At 44.2% G+C, this 19,036-nt stretch overlaps 3 protein-coding genes across 3 annotated transcripts in view; 2 read left to right on the forward strand and 1 right to left on the reverse strand.

Annotated features, from left to right (window-relative positions):
* yes1 (YES proto-oncogene 1, Src family tyrosine kinase) overlaps positions 1-3,283 on the forward strand; it is a 19,449-nt gene extending 16,166 nt beyond the window's left edge. The window contains exon 12 of the mRNA XM_047027306.1: positions 1,021-3,283. Within this exon, the coding sequence (XP_046883262.1) occupies positions 1,021-1,229 (209 nt within the window). The 3' untranslated portion in view covers positions 1,230-3,283. The remainder of the gene's footprint in view (positions 1-1,020) is intronic.
* clul1 (clusterin-like 1 (retinal)) lies at positions 2,546-6,733 on the reverse strand. The gene is made up of 8 exons (XM_047027308.1): positions 6,608-6,733; positions 6,221-6,369; positions 5,834-6,004; positions 4,935-5,385; positions 4,689-4,811; positions 4,155-4,369; positions 3,847-4,022; positions 2,546-3,650 (listed from the first exon to the last, which is right to left on the reverse strand). The coding sequence occupies exons 1-8, from the start codon at positions 6,708-6,710 to the stop codon at positions 3,635-3,637; spliced, it is 1,404 nt and encodes a 467-aa protein (XP_046883264.1). The 5' UTR covers positions 6,711-6,733; the 3' UTR covers positions 2,546-3,634.
* Positions 6,734-9,902: 3,169 nt separating this feature from the next.
* LOC124472464 (collectin-12-like) overlaps positions 9,903-19,036 on the forward strand; it is a 30,045-nt gene continuing 20,911 nt past the window's right edge. The window contains 2 exon segments of the mRNA XM_047027314.1: positions 9,903-10,399; positions 12,634-12,684. Coding sequence (XP_046883270.1) covers positions 10,393-10,399; positions 12,634-12,684 — 58 coding nt within the window. The 5' untranslated portion in view covers positions 9,903-10,392.

The raw sequence follows: 19,036 nt of genomic DNA on the forward strand, positions 1-19,036 counted from the left end.
GTGTATGAGAGCCATCAGAGGCATTCTGCATTGAGGCCCACTGAGGCCCACATGAACACATTCATTGAAAACAAACAAAATCTGTCCCCTCTCGTGTCGTTTATTTATGGATGGATGACTCATGTTCTTTAAATAAATCATCCATGCTGAGACCTAGACCATGCCAACCTATCAACAGTTCTCACATGGAATAAAAGCACACGCTCTCAGACACATCAACCAACAGTTGTCTGAAGCCCTTCTCCGCTTTCAGGCAGTGTGAGAGAATTGGATCCCTGTGGTCCCCAGAGAGAGAGAAGGATGGGGGGAGGAAGAGTGAAGGACGGAGAAGGGGGGCATGGGGGAGAGAGAGTGAAGGAGGAAGAAGGGGGGGCAAGGGGGAGAGAGAAAGAGCGAATGGGGGAAGGGGGGGAGAGAGAGAGAAAGAGAGAGAGAAGGGGGGAAGGGGGGGAGAGATTGAGGGGAAAAAAGGGGCAAGGGGGAGAGAGAGAAGGCGGGAGAGAGCGAAATGGGGGTAATGGATATGGTTGTGTCGTTACCACTCTTTCTCTGTCACAACCCCTTTTAGCTGCAGGCTGACTCCCGAGGGAACGCTAGTGATAGCTAGCTGCTCTGTCACTGGGTTCACAAGGACTGTCATTCTGTACTGGACTAGAGAGGGTCCTGGGAGACGGGCAACAACTACACACACACACACACACACACGCTCACACACAGTTTGTTCAGCTGAACTGGCGAGATTGTAAGAGATTTTTTCAGGCTTACTGCCAGACCACTGGCATTTATAGATACACAACCATATGTCCAGTCCGGTTTTGATAGGATAGAATGTCATGGTATTCTCCTCAATTTACTTAGGAACACATGCTTGTAATTAGGGTTGGACATTCTAACTGGGCATGTTCTAGTAAAACAGCCCTGCAGCTGAGCTTGTGGAAACCAGAGTTTCTGCTTCCTGGTTCTGCTTCCTGGTTGTGCTTCCTGGTTCTGTTTGTGACTGTCCCCTCCGTCTGTCCCTAGGCATGGTGAACCGGGAAGTTCTGGAGCAGGTGGAGAGGGGCTACCGCATGCCCTGCCCAACAGGCTGCCCCGAGTCCCTCCACGAGATGATGAGGGTGTGCTGGAAGAAGGAGGCCGACGAGAGGCCCACCTTCGAGTACCTGCAGTCCTTCCTGGAGGACTACTTCACAGCCACGGAGCCACAGTACCAGCCCGGGGACAACCTGTAGGGGCCCTGGCCTTGCCGCCGTCCACCCGGCACCCACCACCAGACCGGCATTGGAGTGGAACTACCGACCCCTCGGGCACAATCGAGAGCCACAGTACCCAGTCAAGGATTCATCTGTAGGGATTTGAAACCAGGGACCCCTCCTCCCCCTCACCCCCCCCCCCCTGCTTTGGCACCATGTAGAGCCACAGTGTCGGCTTGCCAAGGGAGATGCTACATGGCTAAGGAGTTGTAGACGACTGCAGAAGCACCAGACTCCAGAACCACACTGGCAATCTTGTCAGTCGACCCAGTTGAAAGATGGCTTGTGAGAGTCGCTCCCAGTATTTATGAACGTTCCCTTTCTCTGTTTCCCTCTGCACATGACCTTGACCTGTTGTGGGTTGCCTAGGCTGCGTCAGTGTGCCTGGATGGGAGGGAGAAGTCTTGGGGACGGGTACTTTAAAGTCCCAGGTGGAATCCAAACTCCCTTGTTATCCACTTTGTTCTGAGAGAGCAGTTGGTGTTTCTCTGAGCAATTCAGTCTCAGCTGGTAGCTTTGTCGTCAGTTGCACACTTGTTTTGATTAGTTTTCTTTTGGGGGGGGTGCTTTGTTTTCCAATTATTTTGCAATTTTTCTCAATTACATTTCATTTTACTTTGGGGATTTTTTTTTTATTCAAGCTTACCATATGTACAGCAATGATTTGTCTTATTTTAGTTGGGTAGTACTTTGAATTAAAGTGACCAAGAACTGTGGTTGATGAATCTTAAAGCGTGAGCTAAGTCAAGAGTGAAGAAGGATCCAATGACCCAAGGACCTTCAGTGTGTTATGAAGAATGTGTGGGAGTACAGTGACAGGCAGCAACAGGTAAAAAATTGTTTTGTTAAACAGAAAGAAAATTGTAAGTGATTTTTATGTTGGTACGTTTCTTTTATATGAGGTGACCTGAATGGCAGATTGTGGTTTTACCGAGATTTTATTGTTTTATTTTAAGGGTAAGGATCAATTGTCTTGAAACCATATTGCATAAGTCGTTTTTTGATAATCCCCTGATGGCCAATACCGAAATGTTTCTGCAATGTTTTATAAATGTTTTTGAGCCAACGGTAATTTTTAGTCCACTGCAAAATTTGATGGGATGACAATACACTGCATGTGAATGAATGTTATATTAATAGTGTTTCTTTTTCTCATCTTGTACTAATGGTGTAACTCCACATGTTGTTAGCCACCCCATCCACCTGGTCTCTTAGCAACAGTTTTAATAAAACTTAAGCCGCAGGTGAAAAACAACACCAGTGTTTGTGGGTGCATTAACATAAATGTTTAAAAAAAAACTTTAAATCATTGAGCCAGCTGTTTTTGGTTGCTTTGTGATATGTATATTAATGTCAAGATCGCCCCCTGCAGTTCACTAAAGATTCATGCACAGTGCACACTACAGTCCTATTCATTGACATTCTCCTGGTTCCCAGAGTTTAATGTTTACTGATCCAAAGATATAATAGTCTGGAATTCTATATTCGAGCAGTCTGTTAAACTGGGGCAGTAAAAACTGAAATATTTCTGGTGGCTGGTGTTATACATAATACATCTATGCAAAGTATCTTGACAAAGGGCTATGGCAGGGTAATGTCTACCCAAACACAGGCTGGTTTATTCACTTTGAGTTAGGGCTCTGTCAAATGTTGACTTTCCGTTGAGTCCGACAGGAGGGGCACTTCTCAGTTTTCTCAGCTTTTGTCCAGTAGCGTTAAGTTCATGTTCTCTGAATTTGTTTGGAGTCCTTGGTTCGGTTTCCCCAGGGAAGTCTGTGGTCAGTCTACATGGAGATTTGTGATGAGGTAAATAACTTCTTATGGTAGTAATTTTGTCATTGTGGTTATGGTGAGAACTTTGGAAAAGTGTGAAAACCTGTCTTGTTCTTTTTACATATCCGGAAACAACTGTATGTGTTGTCAGAATGAGAAGCAGGACCTGTGTGAATGAAAACTGTAACAGGAAATTGTCAATAGAATTACTAATCTGATGAATTTGTACAGTCAAAAATAAAAACATTTTTATAAAGGTGGTTAGCTATGTTTCTGTAAAATACCACTATAAACATTTAAGGAATACTGCTAGAATAGTAGGCCTACTCAGGTTATGGAATAAATAGTTTTATTGGAATGTCTTGTACTGTACAACATGCAATAAGACAACATTTTTAAGGTAATTTGGTTCAAGTTTACATTTAACTTAATATAATATGAACAGTGTTTCATCCATTTATACATTTAATCTAGAAAATAAATATTGAACAGAGTATAATGTTTACGTTGTGCTTAGGCTACCACTTGAAAAGACGTCCACAAACTAGGACATGACATGGACCGTGGCCTCCATCACATGACTCTTCCATCACATAACTCCTCCCTCTGCCTTACTCATCCTCATGCCTACAAAGACAAACAATTTCAGTAAGCAAGGTAAAAAAAATAAAATAAATGATGTTAAAAGTCAGTGTAACAAACAAACTTAGGCAATTCAAAAGATTCAGCCTCTTTCCCCAGTCTTTACCAAGCAGCTCATCAGGAACTTGTATCAGTGAACTCCCCAGGTTAGTATTACTAGAAGTCATGATTGGAGCCTTACCGGACCATCTGCTTGTACATGCCCAGGGCCTCCTGGGTGACGTACTGGATGAAGGTCGGGTCCTGAAGCTTGATCTCTGCAGGGACGGTGAGGATGAGGGAGGGAGAGTTCAGGATGTTCACCTCCACCTTGGTGTCTGCTTTGAGAGCGTTGTCTCCATCGCTGGTCTGGGACACCTGGAGAATGTAATGCTTAGAAATTGATGACGCCGTCAACGTCAAACTATCCTCTACATCGCCATTGTGACATCAGATTCACCGGCATCTTAGTCTGTTTTGCCTATTCAACAATCTCAGAATCTCTCTCACCGTGGTGATGCGGAACAGACTCTTGGGCATGTTGGTGCTGTCGGCTAGCTCGGCCACCCAGCTGAACTCAGTGTCCATGTTGGAGAGCCAGCTGACCGTGTCCTCGGTGTGGCGCTGCACGATGCCCAGGATCTCGTCATACTGCTCCTTGGAAACCTCCAGCAACTGAGACACCTCATCCAGCTCCACGTGCAGCTCCCGCACGCTGGGACACTCTGGCAGAGGAGCAGGGGGGTAAGATAGCAGGTGCGTGTGTGTGGAGGCCCTACTAGTCCTCAATTACAATCTTCACCCGTACAGACTCACGGAGGCGCGTTCTCGCTAACTGTAAGAGCTTAGGACGATCCCACTGTCAAATCGGCATGTGTGCCAGGGCTCTTTTATTATTAATATTTTCCCTGTGATAGTCAATTAACGTGTGCTAACCTGCCTCTGCCTCTCGTGCCCTTGAGGTATATGCGCCTCCACTCGGATCGTTTCAGTGGTTACCACAGTGTGTGTGTGTGTGTGTGTGTGTGTGTGTCCAAGTCTCACCTGTGAGCAAGGCTCCTTGGCAGGCCTCACACTGGTTCTGCAGCTGCCAGCACTCTGAGGTCTGTCTGCGGAGGTCTCTGCACAACTTCCTGTTCTGCAGGAAGCGGGGAAACAAGTCCTTCTCTGCAAGAAGGACATCATCACAAGTCACGACTCCTTACTCCCAGAAATGCACCACATTAAACTTGTACCAAGTCTACAGAAATGTTGCGATAAGAGCTCACTATCCAATCATGTCGTCCTCACCTTTCTTAGACTCCTCCTCCACAGCATCATGCAGGTCATCGAACACCTGGGTGACCACCGCCCCAAACTCCTCCACGACGCTCTTCCCAAAGTCAAAGAAAGAGTCCAGGACCTCCTCCAGGCCCACTCCCTTGAGGAAGGCAGAGTCGCGGTCCGGGGAGAAGGGGTCCTCAGTGGGCTTCACCTGGTCCTTGAGCTTGGGAGAGAAGGCCTTCTGCAGAGCCGAGTCCAGCTTGTTCTGGATGCGGGAGACCAGCACCCTGCTGCGGTTAAACAGGGAGGTCACCTTGGTGAGCAGGCGGCTGAAAGAGTCCTCGATGCGGACCACCTCCACGTCTGAGTTCTCTGAGCTCTGATTCACCACCACGTCGTCCACGCTGCCTTCCACCACTAGGGGACGCTGCTCCCGGGGGCTGAAGCGAGAGGAAACCCTACGGAAGAAGTTCTCCACCTGGAGACGAGGATTGTGGGATTGTGTTTGGAAAGGGCCAGGGTTCAAGTAAGCTGTCGCTGGTTTAACTGTGCATGACTAGATTAGTTCAGTATGTTTTACCCTCACTGTGTTATACTGTTTTGTATTACATGTGTTTGAGACACACAAACAGTTTGCATTATTATGCAGCATCTCATTGATTCTCATTGACTCGAGTCAAGTCTTCACTAGAAGGCAGGATGTCAATATTCAGGGGCCAGGGTTTCCCGCAGAAGGGTGTTAGTTAAGGTGGTAGGGTGGCGTTTGCCGTCAGACCGGGGGGGTCGAAGGTTTTATCTTTTTTTGGCGACTTAGTTAAGGCGGCAGGCGTATGTTGCTTAGGCGGCCGCCTTAACTGAAAAGTGCTGCGGGAAACCCTGAGGGCTTTGGCAGGAGTCCTGGAAGACTCTGGGCAGTGTGTCTGTACCTTGACACGGAAAGTAGAGAATCCTCTGCGGCAGGTGGAGGTGTAGAAGGTCTTGCACGCGTCCTCCAGGCACGGCCGACACTCTTCCCATTCAGACTGGAGGGAGATCTTACACTGTTCCTCAGCCTCTTCTAGCTTCTCCGTCACCTCCTGGGTCAGCTCGGACGCCCCCTGGTGGTCGCAAGAGGAAAAACAACTTTAGTTTTTGATACCGTAGGATAGATACGCGTCTCATTCACCTTAGCCTTATCTCCTCTGATCGACAGTCAGTTGTGTGCGTTTGGATGCTGTTAGAGGTTAGTTTGATAAGAGAGGTTGGGCTGGTGAGTATAAAACTCCCAGATTACAACTAAATGTACATAGGTGATACAATGCCGCTAAAATTACCTTCTTCTTGTCGTTGCTGTGTCGGAGAGACTTCATCAGGTGCTCATGCTTCTCCTCGTTCTTCACCATGATCTCCTTCATCTGCTTGACTCCATGAAGCGCTTTCCTCACTTCTTCATCCACCAGCTTCTCTCCATCTAGAGAAAGCTCTGTTAAAGAAAGAGGACAGAAGCTTGAACGTGCTTTCAAACAGCGTGGGGTCAGATGGCTGAGCGGTTAGGGAATCGGGCTATTAATCAGAAGGTTGCCGATTCGATGACAAAATGACATTGTGTCCTTGGGCAAGGTACTTCACCCTACTTGCCTAAACATTCTATTCCAAGGTTTTGAAGATGAGATATACTTTGCATCGTTTTGTATGAAGGTGAAATGTGCTTGGTCTCTCACTTTTTAGGGTGTCCTCTGATATGCCTGTTGGCAGGTCCTCTGGGGTACAGTGAAGGACCCCCAGGGTCACCACCAACACAGCCCAGCCAAACACGAACCTCATCTTTAGGACGGATGTCTCAGTCTCACTTAGGAAAGACTATGTTGGAAGGAGAAGACAGACAAGACAAGCCATGAACAACACAAACTGAACTATTCAATGTTAGTTAAGTAACATACCACATTTATAAAATATGCGAATTAGCTATGTTTTATTGCAAAAATGATGTTGTAATCTGACACGGACACATGCTGTTTACAGATCTGTAAATACATACAAACAATCACACAAGCGGTGTGATCTAATCTTAAGGCTAAAGGTTAAGAGGATTTCAACTTAAGCAGGTTGGTAAACAACAAGGACACAGAGAACATCCTTAAACCAACACAGGGTGGTGCTTCGATCCTGTTGGGAAGAGAACTTGTTGCTGCGTCACATGTGCTTTGTAGGATCAGGAGGTGGAAAACAGATTGAGTGGAAAACTGATCTATTTTTCAGCCCTTAAAGACCCTCACCCTTTGTGCTATTCTCCCATATGCCATGACTTACAACTAGTGTGTCCACAAAGTCTCCTTCAGGACACCTACAGCACCAGATGTCAGGTTAACAAAGGACAGCGTGAGGTAAAGCATTTTAACACTTGAAAACTTGGTTGTAGGCCGTCTGGTGTTACAGAACTGTGTAACACAAAGTGACCATGGTTAATGACCACCAATAGCTCAAAAACCACACAACAACACCACAAGCTGCCCTTGGGTTCCCCTGTCAAACGAACCAGTCATCTGAAAACCATGAAAATGCCCTACTTCAGGGCCTATTGCATCACATAATTACATCCGCTTGTTTTAAGATGGGGTTCCTCTATAATCCTTGTCAACAGTCTTATTGTATTAAGGGCTTAAATCGGTGATGTTGTCCTTTGTTTTTCCTCATGCCGTATGTCATGACAGCGTTTGTTCAATTCAATTTGAAGGTAGAGCCGATCGAACCATAACAATGCTGACATCCTTTTAAGAAGCTTGCATTTGGACTACAAACAATAACCTTAGCTACATAAAATGGTGGCTATTTCACAGGCGCCTAGGTTCACATTATGCAATAGGCATTTAGAAAGCTTTAGAAGTATAAACCAACACAGTTATGAGATCGTCGTGAACTAAGGTCATAATGTCAGATACAAGAGAAACATTTATATTGGTTTCTTTACTCTTTAAATAAATATAAACATGACCTCAACTTCTACAGGTTTACTACAAGCGACTCAGTAACTGTTAAGTTAGGAAGTGATGTACACGTAATAGATTTATATACACGTATATGAGAAAGAATAGATACACAATCAGACAGAAAATACAAATACAATTTCTCCAGACACGATAAGATAACTCACCTTTCGAGGACTGAAGGCGCTTGTGTCTGCTGGTGAACTAAGGTGGAAGAGTGGCTGTGTGGTTATCTTTGTCTGAAGCCTTCTATTTATGCTGTCTCTACCATTCCCTCATCCAATTACTGACTTTGGCAGGTGATGACTAATCCAAACAGACAGGCAGGCCTTTGTTTTGCATATGGCCAAGCAGATAGGAACTTGATATTAACTTAGATTTCATATAATACAATTTACCATAAGACCCTAGAATTGATATCAAAGGGGGTAGTATTAGAAGAAAACATTGCCTAGTGTGGCCATCCTGAGGTAGATGATGATGGTCAGGGATACCTTCAGCATGAACAGTAAACATTTCCCAATCACTTGATGAACACCATCACCCGTCACCACATGAACAACACACTGCCCTTCAGTCGTGGTCTCTCTTGTTTGGCGTAATCCTTTCTGGTGGAATGTGAAGCAGGGTCAGCTAGTTCCTCAGCCCCTCTGCTCCCCGGAGGTGAGATGACTTGCTATAAAAGTGTGCCCTCCTTTACATCTGCTGACCCTGAAAATGTGTTCCTCTTCGCCTGGTAATCACAACCAGCCAGTCTCATCATCAGCAGCAGCCCCACCTCAGTGCCCAGGTACCCAAGCCCTTTCACACCTGGTTTTCATCATCCGCACCCCTGGCTGATCTCCCTTGGGTTCCCATGCCCGAACCCAGTCCTGGAGGATCATCCGTAAAAGCTTCCCTCTGTAACTGTTACGGATGAGAGAAGGCACTAATATACATTGATATTACAGGGTCAATACATTTCAACCATTTAGCAGATGCATTTTATCCAAGGTGGCATGCATTTACAGTACATAATTATGTCTCATATATTTAGAAGTTGAATACAGCTGCTGTCCCAGGTCATTCAGTGATGTGTTCTGAGGTCTTTGTTTCAAAGGGCATAATGAATGCCTTCAAGGTGTTGCTGGTCCATAATAAGTCCAGGATGTGTGATCAAAGGCCATGGAACTAGTGTGAAGAGATCAACAGGTGTCAGATACAAGCTGTCTAGTGAACAGCAGAACATGGGATGATAGGAAAGTTACTGTCTGGGAACTAATGGGTTTGAGAGGAGCGTCTACTGAATCTATGAGTTTCTCTAAGATTGTCTAACATCTGTAAATACTGATTTGGTCATTGTCCACTTCCATTGGACATTGTTTACATCAGAAGTGTGCAGAAAGTAAAAGAAAGAAAGGCTGAGTTAAAAAGAAAGTTAGCCTAATTGGAGCCAGCAGGGAATGAGTAATAGGTTATTTTGGGGAAACGTGACAGCGAATCCAATAGAGATAAAAAAATGTACTTGGCAAATGTTGTTGTGTTTTAGCTAACAACAGATGTCGAGGATAAAAACAGTTGGGATTTGGCAAAAACAATGAGCTTGTGGAACAGCGTCCATGAAACAACGTTTGAAATTGTACATATAAATTCCATACGATACGAATAAGTGCGATTCTATAAACAGCTGACCTATTACTTTTTGAGATAAAATGAGAGGGTTGATGTAAATCTACCGCCCCCCTCCAAGAATACACACACGCACGCACACACAGTCATCTGTTGCCATGTGCGTGATTCATTTCGCTTTGATGATTAGACAAAGTTTATTAATTAATATGCATGGTTCTCAATTTTAACGGAGTCATATTGTCTGTACAAATTGTGCAATAGAACGTCGCAACAGGGGGGCCGGGGTGCGAGTTCCAATGCATTTAAGGAGTAGACCTGAAGAACTGAAGTCAATCGGATAACTTAATCGTTGACAGTGTATTGTGTGATGTCAAGGCACACACACAGTAGGTTGTACCTGGTGTTCCTCCTGCACAGAAACAACCTGGTTCGGGAGCGCGCAGATGTAGAAAGCACGTGGTCTTTCCTAAACCCTGCGGGCGCTCAACTTCCTCTCAAATTTTGTGAAGTTTTTTGTTTCTCCGGTTACAGTGTGCCAGTGCGCAAGACAGAGAACATCCTCACTTCAGCACTTTCCCAACTTTCTTTACTTTGAGGTAAAGTGCAAGTTGGGCACAATTCGCAACTTACTTTGGAATACGAGTTTCTTGATTTCGTCAACTTTATACACTAACTGAAACTCAGCCCTTGAACATTTCACTAAGGTCAACAAAGAGGGTTCCCCATCACCATTGTTCCAGATGGACATGTGAAGTTATCACATTTTTGCAGGTTTGGTGTCCGACGGTATTAATCGGTCGAAGTGCAGTGGCGCACAATTGAAATTTTGAGCCAATGCAATTATTGCAATGCAGTGGATGTGACTTCAAACGTCGGCTTCGTTTAGCAACTCTTCAGTATTGTTGAACACAATGAAAGGTATGTAGCATGACATAATGCAAATACTAGGTTGTCAGCAACAAATACATTGCAATGTTGATGATGGAACTGTTGGTGTAGTGGATTTCACCGACTTGTTCAATATGTTTTTTTAATTAAACATATAGTTTTAGGTTATCTACACTCTCTTTCTTCTCACTGAGACAGGAGGGATGTGTAGAACTTGCGTGTGCGTGTCGTACATCTGGATACAATTAGCCGCTCGTGGTGATTTGGTTTTGATATTCGAATATTGAATCTGGCTACAGCACATCAAACATTTACATTTAAGGCGTAAGTAAGTAGGCTAGAATGCTGCTTTCGGGTGACTGTACAATAAAAACAATTGGCAAATTACCAGCACATCACTAATGTAAACAATACATTTTACCATCAGATGTGATGAATTTGATTACTGAATTAAAACCCAAGGCGTTTATTTTGCAAGGTAGCAATGGTGGGAATAATGACTCAGTCTTATGTAATGAAATGAAAAGCTCCACTGTACTCCCAAACACTGATGTAACCCTAAAAATAAGACTCAGACCAGACTGAGCCAAGACCGAGCCAAACTATAAACGAAGAAAGATTCCTTTGAAATGTTACATTTATAGATATTACAGACATCTACAAAAGCATGTTACATTGGTCAGATGCCAAGGTGTACCCCCCCCCCCCCTCCTCCTCCTCCACCATAAACCTTGGGCAGACACAAGCATGCAATTGGCTCCAAAACATTTCCATGTCTATAACTGATGAATTCAACTTCTCATATATCACTTTGGGAATCATGAAATCAGCACCTCCAACTTTCAAACCAGAACTCTTTGTCAGCAGGTGATAGGTCGGGTCTCTAACGGGCATTACACTTCTAATGGATTAGTGAGTAGACCGTTATTCACAACAGAGGGGTTTTCTGTTTGACTGCCTCCTTGTGGAAGTGACTGAAACTACAACCAGAGTGTTCATTGTTCAATAGAATTCATAGTTTATCCCCAGTTTAGGCCCATGCAATTGCCTACAAATCAGTAGTTTACATTTTTTTGAACAATCTATACATTTAGACTTATTTTAGTCACCTTAGTGAACTTTAGATGGCTTTCAGATGGTCAGGCATACTTGTGATTCCTTCTTGCTTCAATAAGATGGAAAATAAACTGGAAACAACTGAATGAAGAGTGTGCACAGTTGACATAACAGTGTAGTGTTTACAGTTGTTTAGTGTTTATACTTGTGGTATGTTTATGGATGTTTATTGTTTATAATTGTGCAGTACAGTTGTTATAGTTGTGTAGTGTGTTGCCTGGACAACCATAGTCATCTGTAGTCGCACAATCCTCAGTGTTGTGTCTGCTACAAACCAGCTGTTAAAATAGGAGGTTTCACAGCGAACATGAAAAGCACACAGACAAACCACCTGTGGTTTGAAATGAATATGGGCTGTGTGTCATGCAGAAAGGTAGCAGCAGACTGGATCAGACCAGGGTTTTAGAAATTCAGACAGTGAACCTTGATGTGGATTCCCATCGTCAGGTTCAAGTGGTGCTGACGTCAGAGGTCGTTAGGACGTTCGTAAACTCTCACAGCTTCCTCCTGTCCACCGAGGGTTGGGATGTCAAACAGTGGTCTGGAGATCTCCGGGACATGTGGTCTGTCTTTATTTTCACTGGCCATGGACGATGACATCGAGAACTGTCAGCAAGTCACCCCTGTCCTTTCCCACGAGCATGGCAGCCACATGAAAGGGGCCTCAGCTCAGACCCTATGAGGCCATTATAACCAACCAGAACCTCCAAAACAGTCCTTTTTTAACCTCATGTGTGAGAGATATTGTTTTAGTGTAAAAAGAGATGCCACAAAGGGAAAGTACTCTTAAACAAACACTTTTTTTTGGGGGGGGGGGGGTTTCGAAATGTGTATTTATCGGTTTTCCAGACAAGAATTTCTGAGAAAACAATCCAGTGTATCCACTTGGTAAAATCTAGCAAATGAACATCTCAATATGACTCGAAGGTTTGTGGTTACGTGGTCTGAAATCGTCTTTCAACATCTGCATCGATCAAGACATCTTCGATAATCTGAAAAGAATTTGACAAACTTTGTAGATATATGATTTTGCCATGTCTTCATTTTATGCCATTTGAAGTCTGTTGATGATGATGTGTCGGTCTGATAAGTCACATGATGTGTCGGTCTGATAACTGTCTCATAACATGTTTACGTTCTCCCCTCAGACGATTTTGCTGATGAGGAGGAGGTGCAGTCCTTTGGCTACAAGAGGTTTGGTGAGTAGCAGGCATTGTTTCTATGTGACTAGGCCTGCTTCATGCTATGACCTTTTCAAAACACTCATAACCTGGGAAGTTCTGTACAATGTCTAATGACAAAAGAAGGCCCCCAGTTATCAGTCCACTTTGACCCGTTCAACCCTCTACGTCCTGTTGTTATCAGGCCTAGATGGGTAAAGATCCACCAGTAAGATTATCCTGATATACAGTATTTACCTTGGCTTTTGTCTTCAAAAAAATATTTCTCTCTCATGTCCTTTAAACATCAGTGAAAAGCAATGAGGGGGGAATCTGCTTCATCCTTGGGTGATCTTGGCGGTTGCAGGACAAACCTAGCAGCCATGATAAATACTCTGTTGTGATTTCACTCTACAGTGTGATATCCAAACCTATCAAAACAAATCTGAAAAAAAGAGATTTATACTCTCTTTTCTGTGTTCAATCATTTTGTGCTCGGGGGGGGGGGGGGGGGGGGGGGGGGGGGGGAATAAGGTACTTTGGTCTAAGGAGAATATGCTGGCGTTTTGTGATGATGTTCAAGTAGTCTGACTCAAAACCACATTTGGACTTAAAATGGCAAAAACATTCACTTTAAATGAATAGGTGTTTTTGAAGGGATGTCATGCAGATACTGTGCAGCTCAGTACCTGACCGTGTTAACACACAAGCACTTTACATTGTGTCGTGAGAATCACTTACACGTGTGTGTGACCTGGACCACTCAGCCAACACCTCATTGACACCGTGAGAGAGGACAGGTTTTCTTACACAGTGGATTTAGTGGATTTAAACGTGTGCGTGTGTGTGTTTATAGCCGACCTCCCTCCCTCCCTAAAGTGTAAACTTGTCATCTCCCATACATGGTTGTAGCAGCACTGGATTGTTTTAAACATAATCACACCATTGCCGTTGTTTTAAAGTTATTGTGGAGGAAGGGAGGAACTATAAACTCAATGGGAGAAGATAGGGAGGCTAAGCAAGAGCTATGCTAAACATCTGCTCACAACCAATATTCCTCAGAGATTATGTCTGAACCTTTGGAGCTGCTGAATTGTTTCCTGTGGCCATTTTGGAAAAGGTTTATTTAGTGGAAGGCAATAGACCCCATGGACTCTTAGAGGTTACTTAGGAATGGGTAGAGGAGAGGGAGCTCTGGGAGGAGGAGGAGGATGGAAGTCAGGGTATATGCCTGGGTCCTGCTGTGTCAGCACAACCATAAGGAGTGTATGTGTGTGTGTGTGTGTGTGTGTGTGTGTGTGTGTTGGTGTATGTCTGAAAGGGGGGTGGCTGGAGCTGCTTGGTGAAGTGGTGGTGGCCCCCTTAATGGGGAAAAATGGCCCCTCAAAATACTCCCTCAAGTGGAGGAGTTTTAAGGGGGTGTGGGGGTGTGTTTGGGGGGTGGGGGGGGGGGGGGTGCAACTGCTTTCACTCAGAGTGAAGTTGAGTGTACCTTCAGGGGGCTTGAGGCATACCAATCTGTTTTTGTTCTTAGTCTCCAACAGTTCCTAGTGAGCACTATGACCCTGAGTGCTTCTACAAAACATGATCATATCACTGGTGGAGGGGAGACAAGTAAAGGCCTTAAGAGGCTGGACTGGGTTTTGTTTACCGCTGTGTTTGTTTGGAATCAGAGCCCAACAATAGACTGAAAAAGCTGTTCCATTAGGTTCATGAATGAGTGCAAGCAAAGGAATATAACTTTCTACAGCAACCAGTAAAACATGTGACTATACATTGCAATTAATGTAAGATTGAGAGCATTTCAGTACTTAAAATCTCTTTCTCTAATCTCTAGGGGGGGTCATTCAGAGTGTTAGTTTTTTTTGCTGAGAAGTTGCATTCATTGCCTCACTTCTAGTTGGGGGTAGAAACAGCAAGTGGTTTTAATTTAAGTGGAGTTTATTACCAGAGAAGAATGTTTTCAGAATACCTACTTATAACACCCCCTTAGGGGCTGCATGCATGCAGTTTGTGTTCTAATGATCTGATGAAAGATTACATGCTTGTGTTTCCAGTAAAGTGGGAAGAAAGGAAACAGACAGAAAACGATGACACAATGGAACACAACAACCCATCCTTTTTTTTTCTTTCTACCAGCAGTTGTCTCTCTCATGGATGTCTCTCTCATGATGGCCTCTCCTTATCCTCACCAGACATGCCATGTCTCTTTCCCCGCTTCCTCGTAATCTGTAGGAATGAGACTGACTTTGGAGAACGATGAGTCCCTCCCCAGTTCGGCCAATGAGAGCAGTGAAATCTGTCCAAGACAGGGCACAAATCACTTCCTCCTTGCAGGGGGCCTCACGGAACATGCCAAGAGGGCTCTGTTGAGGGTGTTAGTGGGGAGGGGGGAGGGGGGTGGAACCATGGGTCAACCCTGGGTCGACCACATGGGTTCCCGTACTCTAAGCCCTCTCGTTTAACCTCCAAGCTGAAGTTGAGAGATAACATTCGAGTGAAGGGTGCTGATAAGGACGAGTGTCTCTGTCTTATCCCAGCACCGGTAGAAACGACTGTGTTTACTGTGAATGTCTGGTGGAAGGGAGGATGGGGGTAGGTCACTACCTTGATTTTTATTACTCCCCAAACGCTACGGACCAAAAAGTGAGTCGGGTTTTCAGCCACTGTGGCTCCCAAATGAAGACTTGTTCCAGCTGTTGCCATCACCTCCATAGAATCTGCCTTGATAGCAAGTTGAAGACGGTCCCGAGAGAATGTGAAGTGCCTGGTAAATGTTGTAGACGTCACCGTGGATAGACAAGTCCTGATAATAGACCTGATTGTGCAATATGATTCTGGACTGTGTATGATATGACTGTGCCCAAGGGATTCATTGGCCCACTAAACGGCACCCGTGTAGCAAGCAGTACAGTTCAGTGTCTGTCTCTCATGATGGATTGTCAATGTGCCTTCCCCTTCTCTGCAGGTATTGGCTGGGACACAAGAATAACACATATGCTAGTGATACACTAGCCCAACTCGATTTCTTTTAGCCCCCTCCCAATAAAATACACCCTAAGAGGAGTGCTCTGCCTGTCCTGATGTATTAATGAACGTCTTTTAGCTCTGGGGACAGCCAAGATCAACTCTGCACTTCCTGTCCTTGGAAGAAAAAGACACACAGCAAAAATGAAAAGTGTGTTTTCTTTGCTCTGTTCATAGGCACTGACTGTGACATTTTTGGAGGTGGCAAGGACAGGGCAGTGTTTGTTACTTATGCTTTGGTTACGCTGGAGAACTGCCAAAATGCCATTCAATCTTGTTCCTATATTTATTCCCTCTCCTTTAATGTAGACATACTGCGCAACTTGTCAAAAGGAGTAAACCATAGAAACCATCATCCATAGAACAAGCCTTTGTACCACACTATGTATTATATATGTACTTTGTATTATATCTACTATATTCTAGTCAGGGCATATTATATAGAAAGTTTGAAGGGTTTGTTGTGTATAAAGCAACATACTTGGTCCAGTGAATAAGCGGGCCCTGCGGTGTTTCCTTGTCGACGGCTGGAGTGCGTGTGCTTTCATCCTGCTGAGGAGGTCTGGCTTGACAGGCTGGATGTTCCCTCTGGCTCTGAGAGTTTACTGGCTGTGTCTGGCGATGAGCAATTGCTATGAGTTTGGAGGATGAGAGTGAAAAATAGATAACAAGAAAGAGAGTACGGGACTACTAGGGAGAATTTACACTGGTCACCAGACCTTTTGAAAGGATGAGTTTGTGTGTGTATGTTCATATGTGTGTGTGCACCCAACTGTGTGTTTATGCACGTGTGTGTGTGTGTGTGCATGTGTGTTGCTGACTAAGTATTAACCACTGTGGTGGGCCACCCAGCAGTTCTGGCCACACGAACCAGGCAGGACCAGATGCCCTATATGCATTCAGCAACAGCTTCTCCTTACACAACAGTAGTGGTTGGTCTGTGTATGTCTGACTAAAAGTGCTTTCAAATGTTTTTTTTATGTATGCACGATGTTGCGGTCTGGCAAGATTAGGAAGCAAAACCCTGTATTTGAAGTTCCAGAATGTTTTTTTGGGTGTTATTCTGAACATGCCCCAAAAATGATGTGTGTTTTATGTTTCTGAGAGGGGTCTGACAATGCCTTCTGGGAAGTCACCCGAACCCTTAAAATTGCCGTTATGATAAAACCTCAAGAATATTGTGCCAACTCCTCATATATTTACATATTTCTTTCCAGAATGTAATACTACAGACTTGAAATCTGTGTTTCACAATCACAGAGCTGCCAAAAGTGGAGGAAAAATAGATTATTGAGCAACAATGACATCACAATCACATCGCTGCAAAGGGATTGGGTTCTTAAATAGAACCCGCTGGGCGCATCAGTACAACAGAGATGCTGTCTTTACTAGCCCCCAATGTGCACTTCACCTAGACGGCCATAAACATCCTAGACCAGAAACAGTTCCATTTAAAATGTGTGTTCTATCATCATAGAGGTAATTTACAATGGCCCTTTTTTTAGAGCAATCATGTTCCAGTCTATAAATCACTGAACCACATTAGAACTCAATACGGACATTCTGTGACATCTAGGACTATGTTAAGACAAGTTCAGGTGTTGGTTTATCCTCTTGTGATACTACTGTGTGTTACTGGACCAGATGGTTTGACAACAATGGAGAACCATAAGTCACTTTACCTCAGTAGCTCACATCCCTGAGATCGTTTTTCACTCAAGTAAACACAGGGGTCTGTTTTAAAGGCCTGTTGGCCAGTATTACCCAGGGAGAGTGTGTGTAGGAGAAGTCAGCTGGACTCTTCCTAATACGTTCTCTCTCACTCTCTTTCCTTCTGTATCTCTCTCTTCCTCTATTTCTCTCTCTCCCTCACTTGTGTTGCCTGTATGTGTGTTGGCATGCATGTATATTATTCGCGTATGTCTTAGCTTTTCCCCTACACGTCGGCCAATAAAGACAGTTTATAGCCTCTGTGTTTTTCACAGTGCATGCAAATGAATTACGCCAACTGAAAGAGGTGATCTCAGAGGGGGGTGGGAGTGTTTCCCGTTGAAAGTTCATCCCCAACTGAATGGAGGAGAGACATGGGTCCAGGTGCCGGCGCTATGCGAATCTTCAACAGTCCCAAGTAGCGCACACGGGGGTACCGTGGATTGGTAGCTAGCGCTTTTGTTTTGAACTTTCAATGGTTCGGCGGCCTACTGAGAAAGAGTCAAGTTTTTTAGGGATGAATCATTTCATGGAGTATCATTCAATGTGCTAGTCAGGCATCGTTGGAGAAAAAGCTATTACAGAAATGTTGGAATGAAGAGTGAATTTTTGGGGGTTTAAATCCTTATAACATTTGTTTGTGTTGATGAGGCCCATGGCAACAAAGACCCCCTGCTGAAACTGAACCCAGAGTGTTTATCTAAGTTAAGTTTCACTGCACTGGGACTTTGCTATTACAACAGAAGAGGATATGTTGGGAGAATTGGCTCTTCCAGTGCAGTGAGTCATAGCCAGAGGGAGGTATGATCACTTCCGCATAAAAGGTACGGTCGAGTGAGATGTTACTCACATATCAAATACGTTTGGAATATTTATGTGCTGGTTTATAGGAGTAAGATTGAAAGAATATGAGCGTGTTTTAGTATATTACTCTCTTGTAGTACGGACGTGTTTTTCAAGCTTTGATCTTCACAGCATGTCTTGGGGATTATTAATATGGGAAAACTCCTGCCAATACTTCTCATGCGGGCCAACCAAAAGCAGTTCCAGTCTGTAAAATGTTGGGAATAGCTTTGTTATATGTTGCACCAGAAGAGAGACAGTGTCTCATAATGATAGCAAAACAAACTTAATAACACATTTTGAGAAATGAAAACTGCGGACTGGAAAATAAACATTTTGTGATATCCTACGAAACCTTCTAACCACAACTTCTGCCAGCTTTGGTCATGAGACACTTTCAAGTCTGGCTCTTCAAATGGAGATATATGATCTATTTGTCATAGTCTGTCGTCTTGTAACAATGCACAGATGGGTAAAAACCAAAAGACATAATCAGCTCAAGATTCAACCCGTCATTGGACCTGAATGCAGCTTTACAGTACATCCTGACCCTATGAAATGTTACCAACGTGGAAAAGAAAGATGGATTACTCAGATAACACTGAACATGTTACAGAGCTTTTCATGACAAGTTGAATATGCTTCTTACAAAGACGACGTCTAGACCTGAAAGCGTTGCGAATTCATCCTTGCTGAGCTCAACAGTCAGGGATTATATTCGTACTGGCCACAGAATCAAGCTCTTTTTCTGTCCCCTCATCTCGGTTTGTCTCCCTGTCTCTTCGTTTTTCACGTGACTTCCATCCCATAA

Source organism: Hypomesus transpacificus, chromosome 10 (genome assembly GCF_021917145.1).
Source record: "Hypomesus transpacificus isolate Combined female chromosome 10, fHypTra1, whole genome shotgun sequence".
Lineage (NCBI taxonomy): Eukaryota > Metazoa > Chordata > Actinopteri > Osmeriformes > Osmeridae > Hypomesus > Hypomesus transpacificus.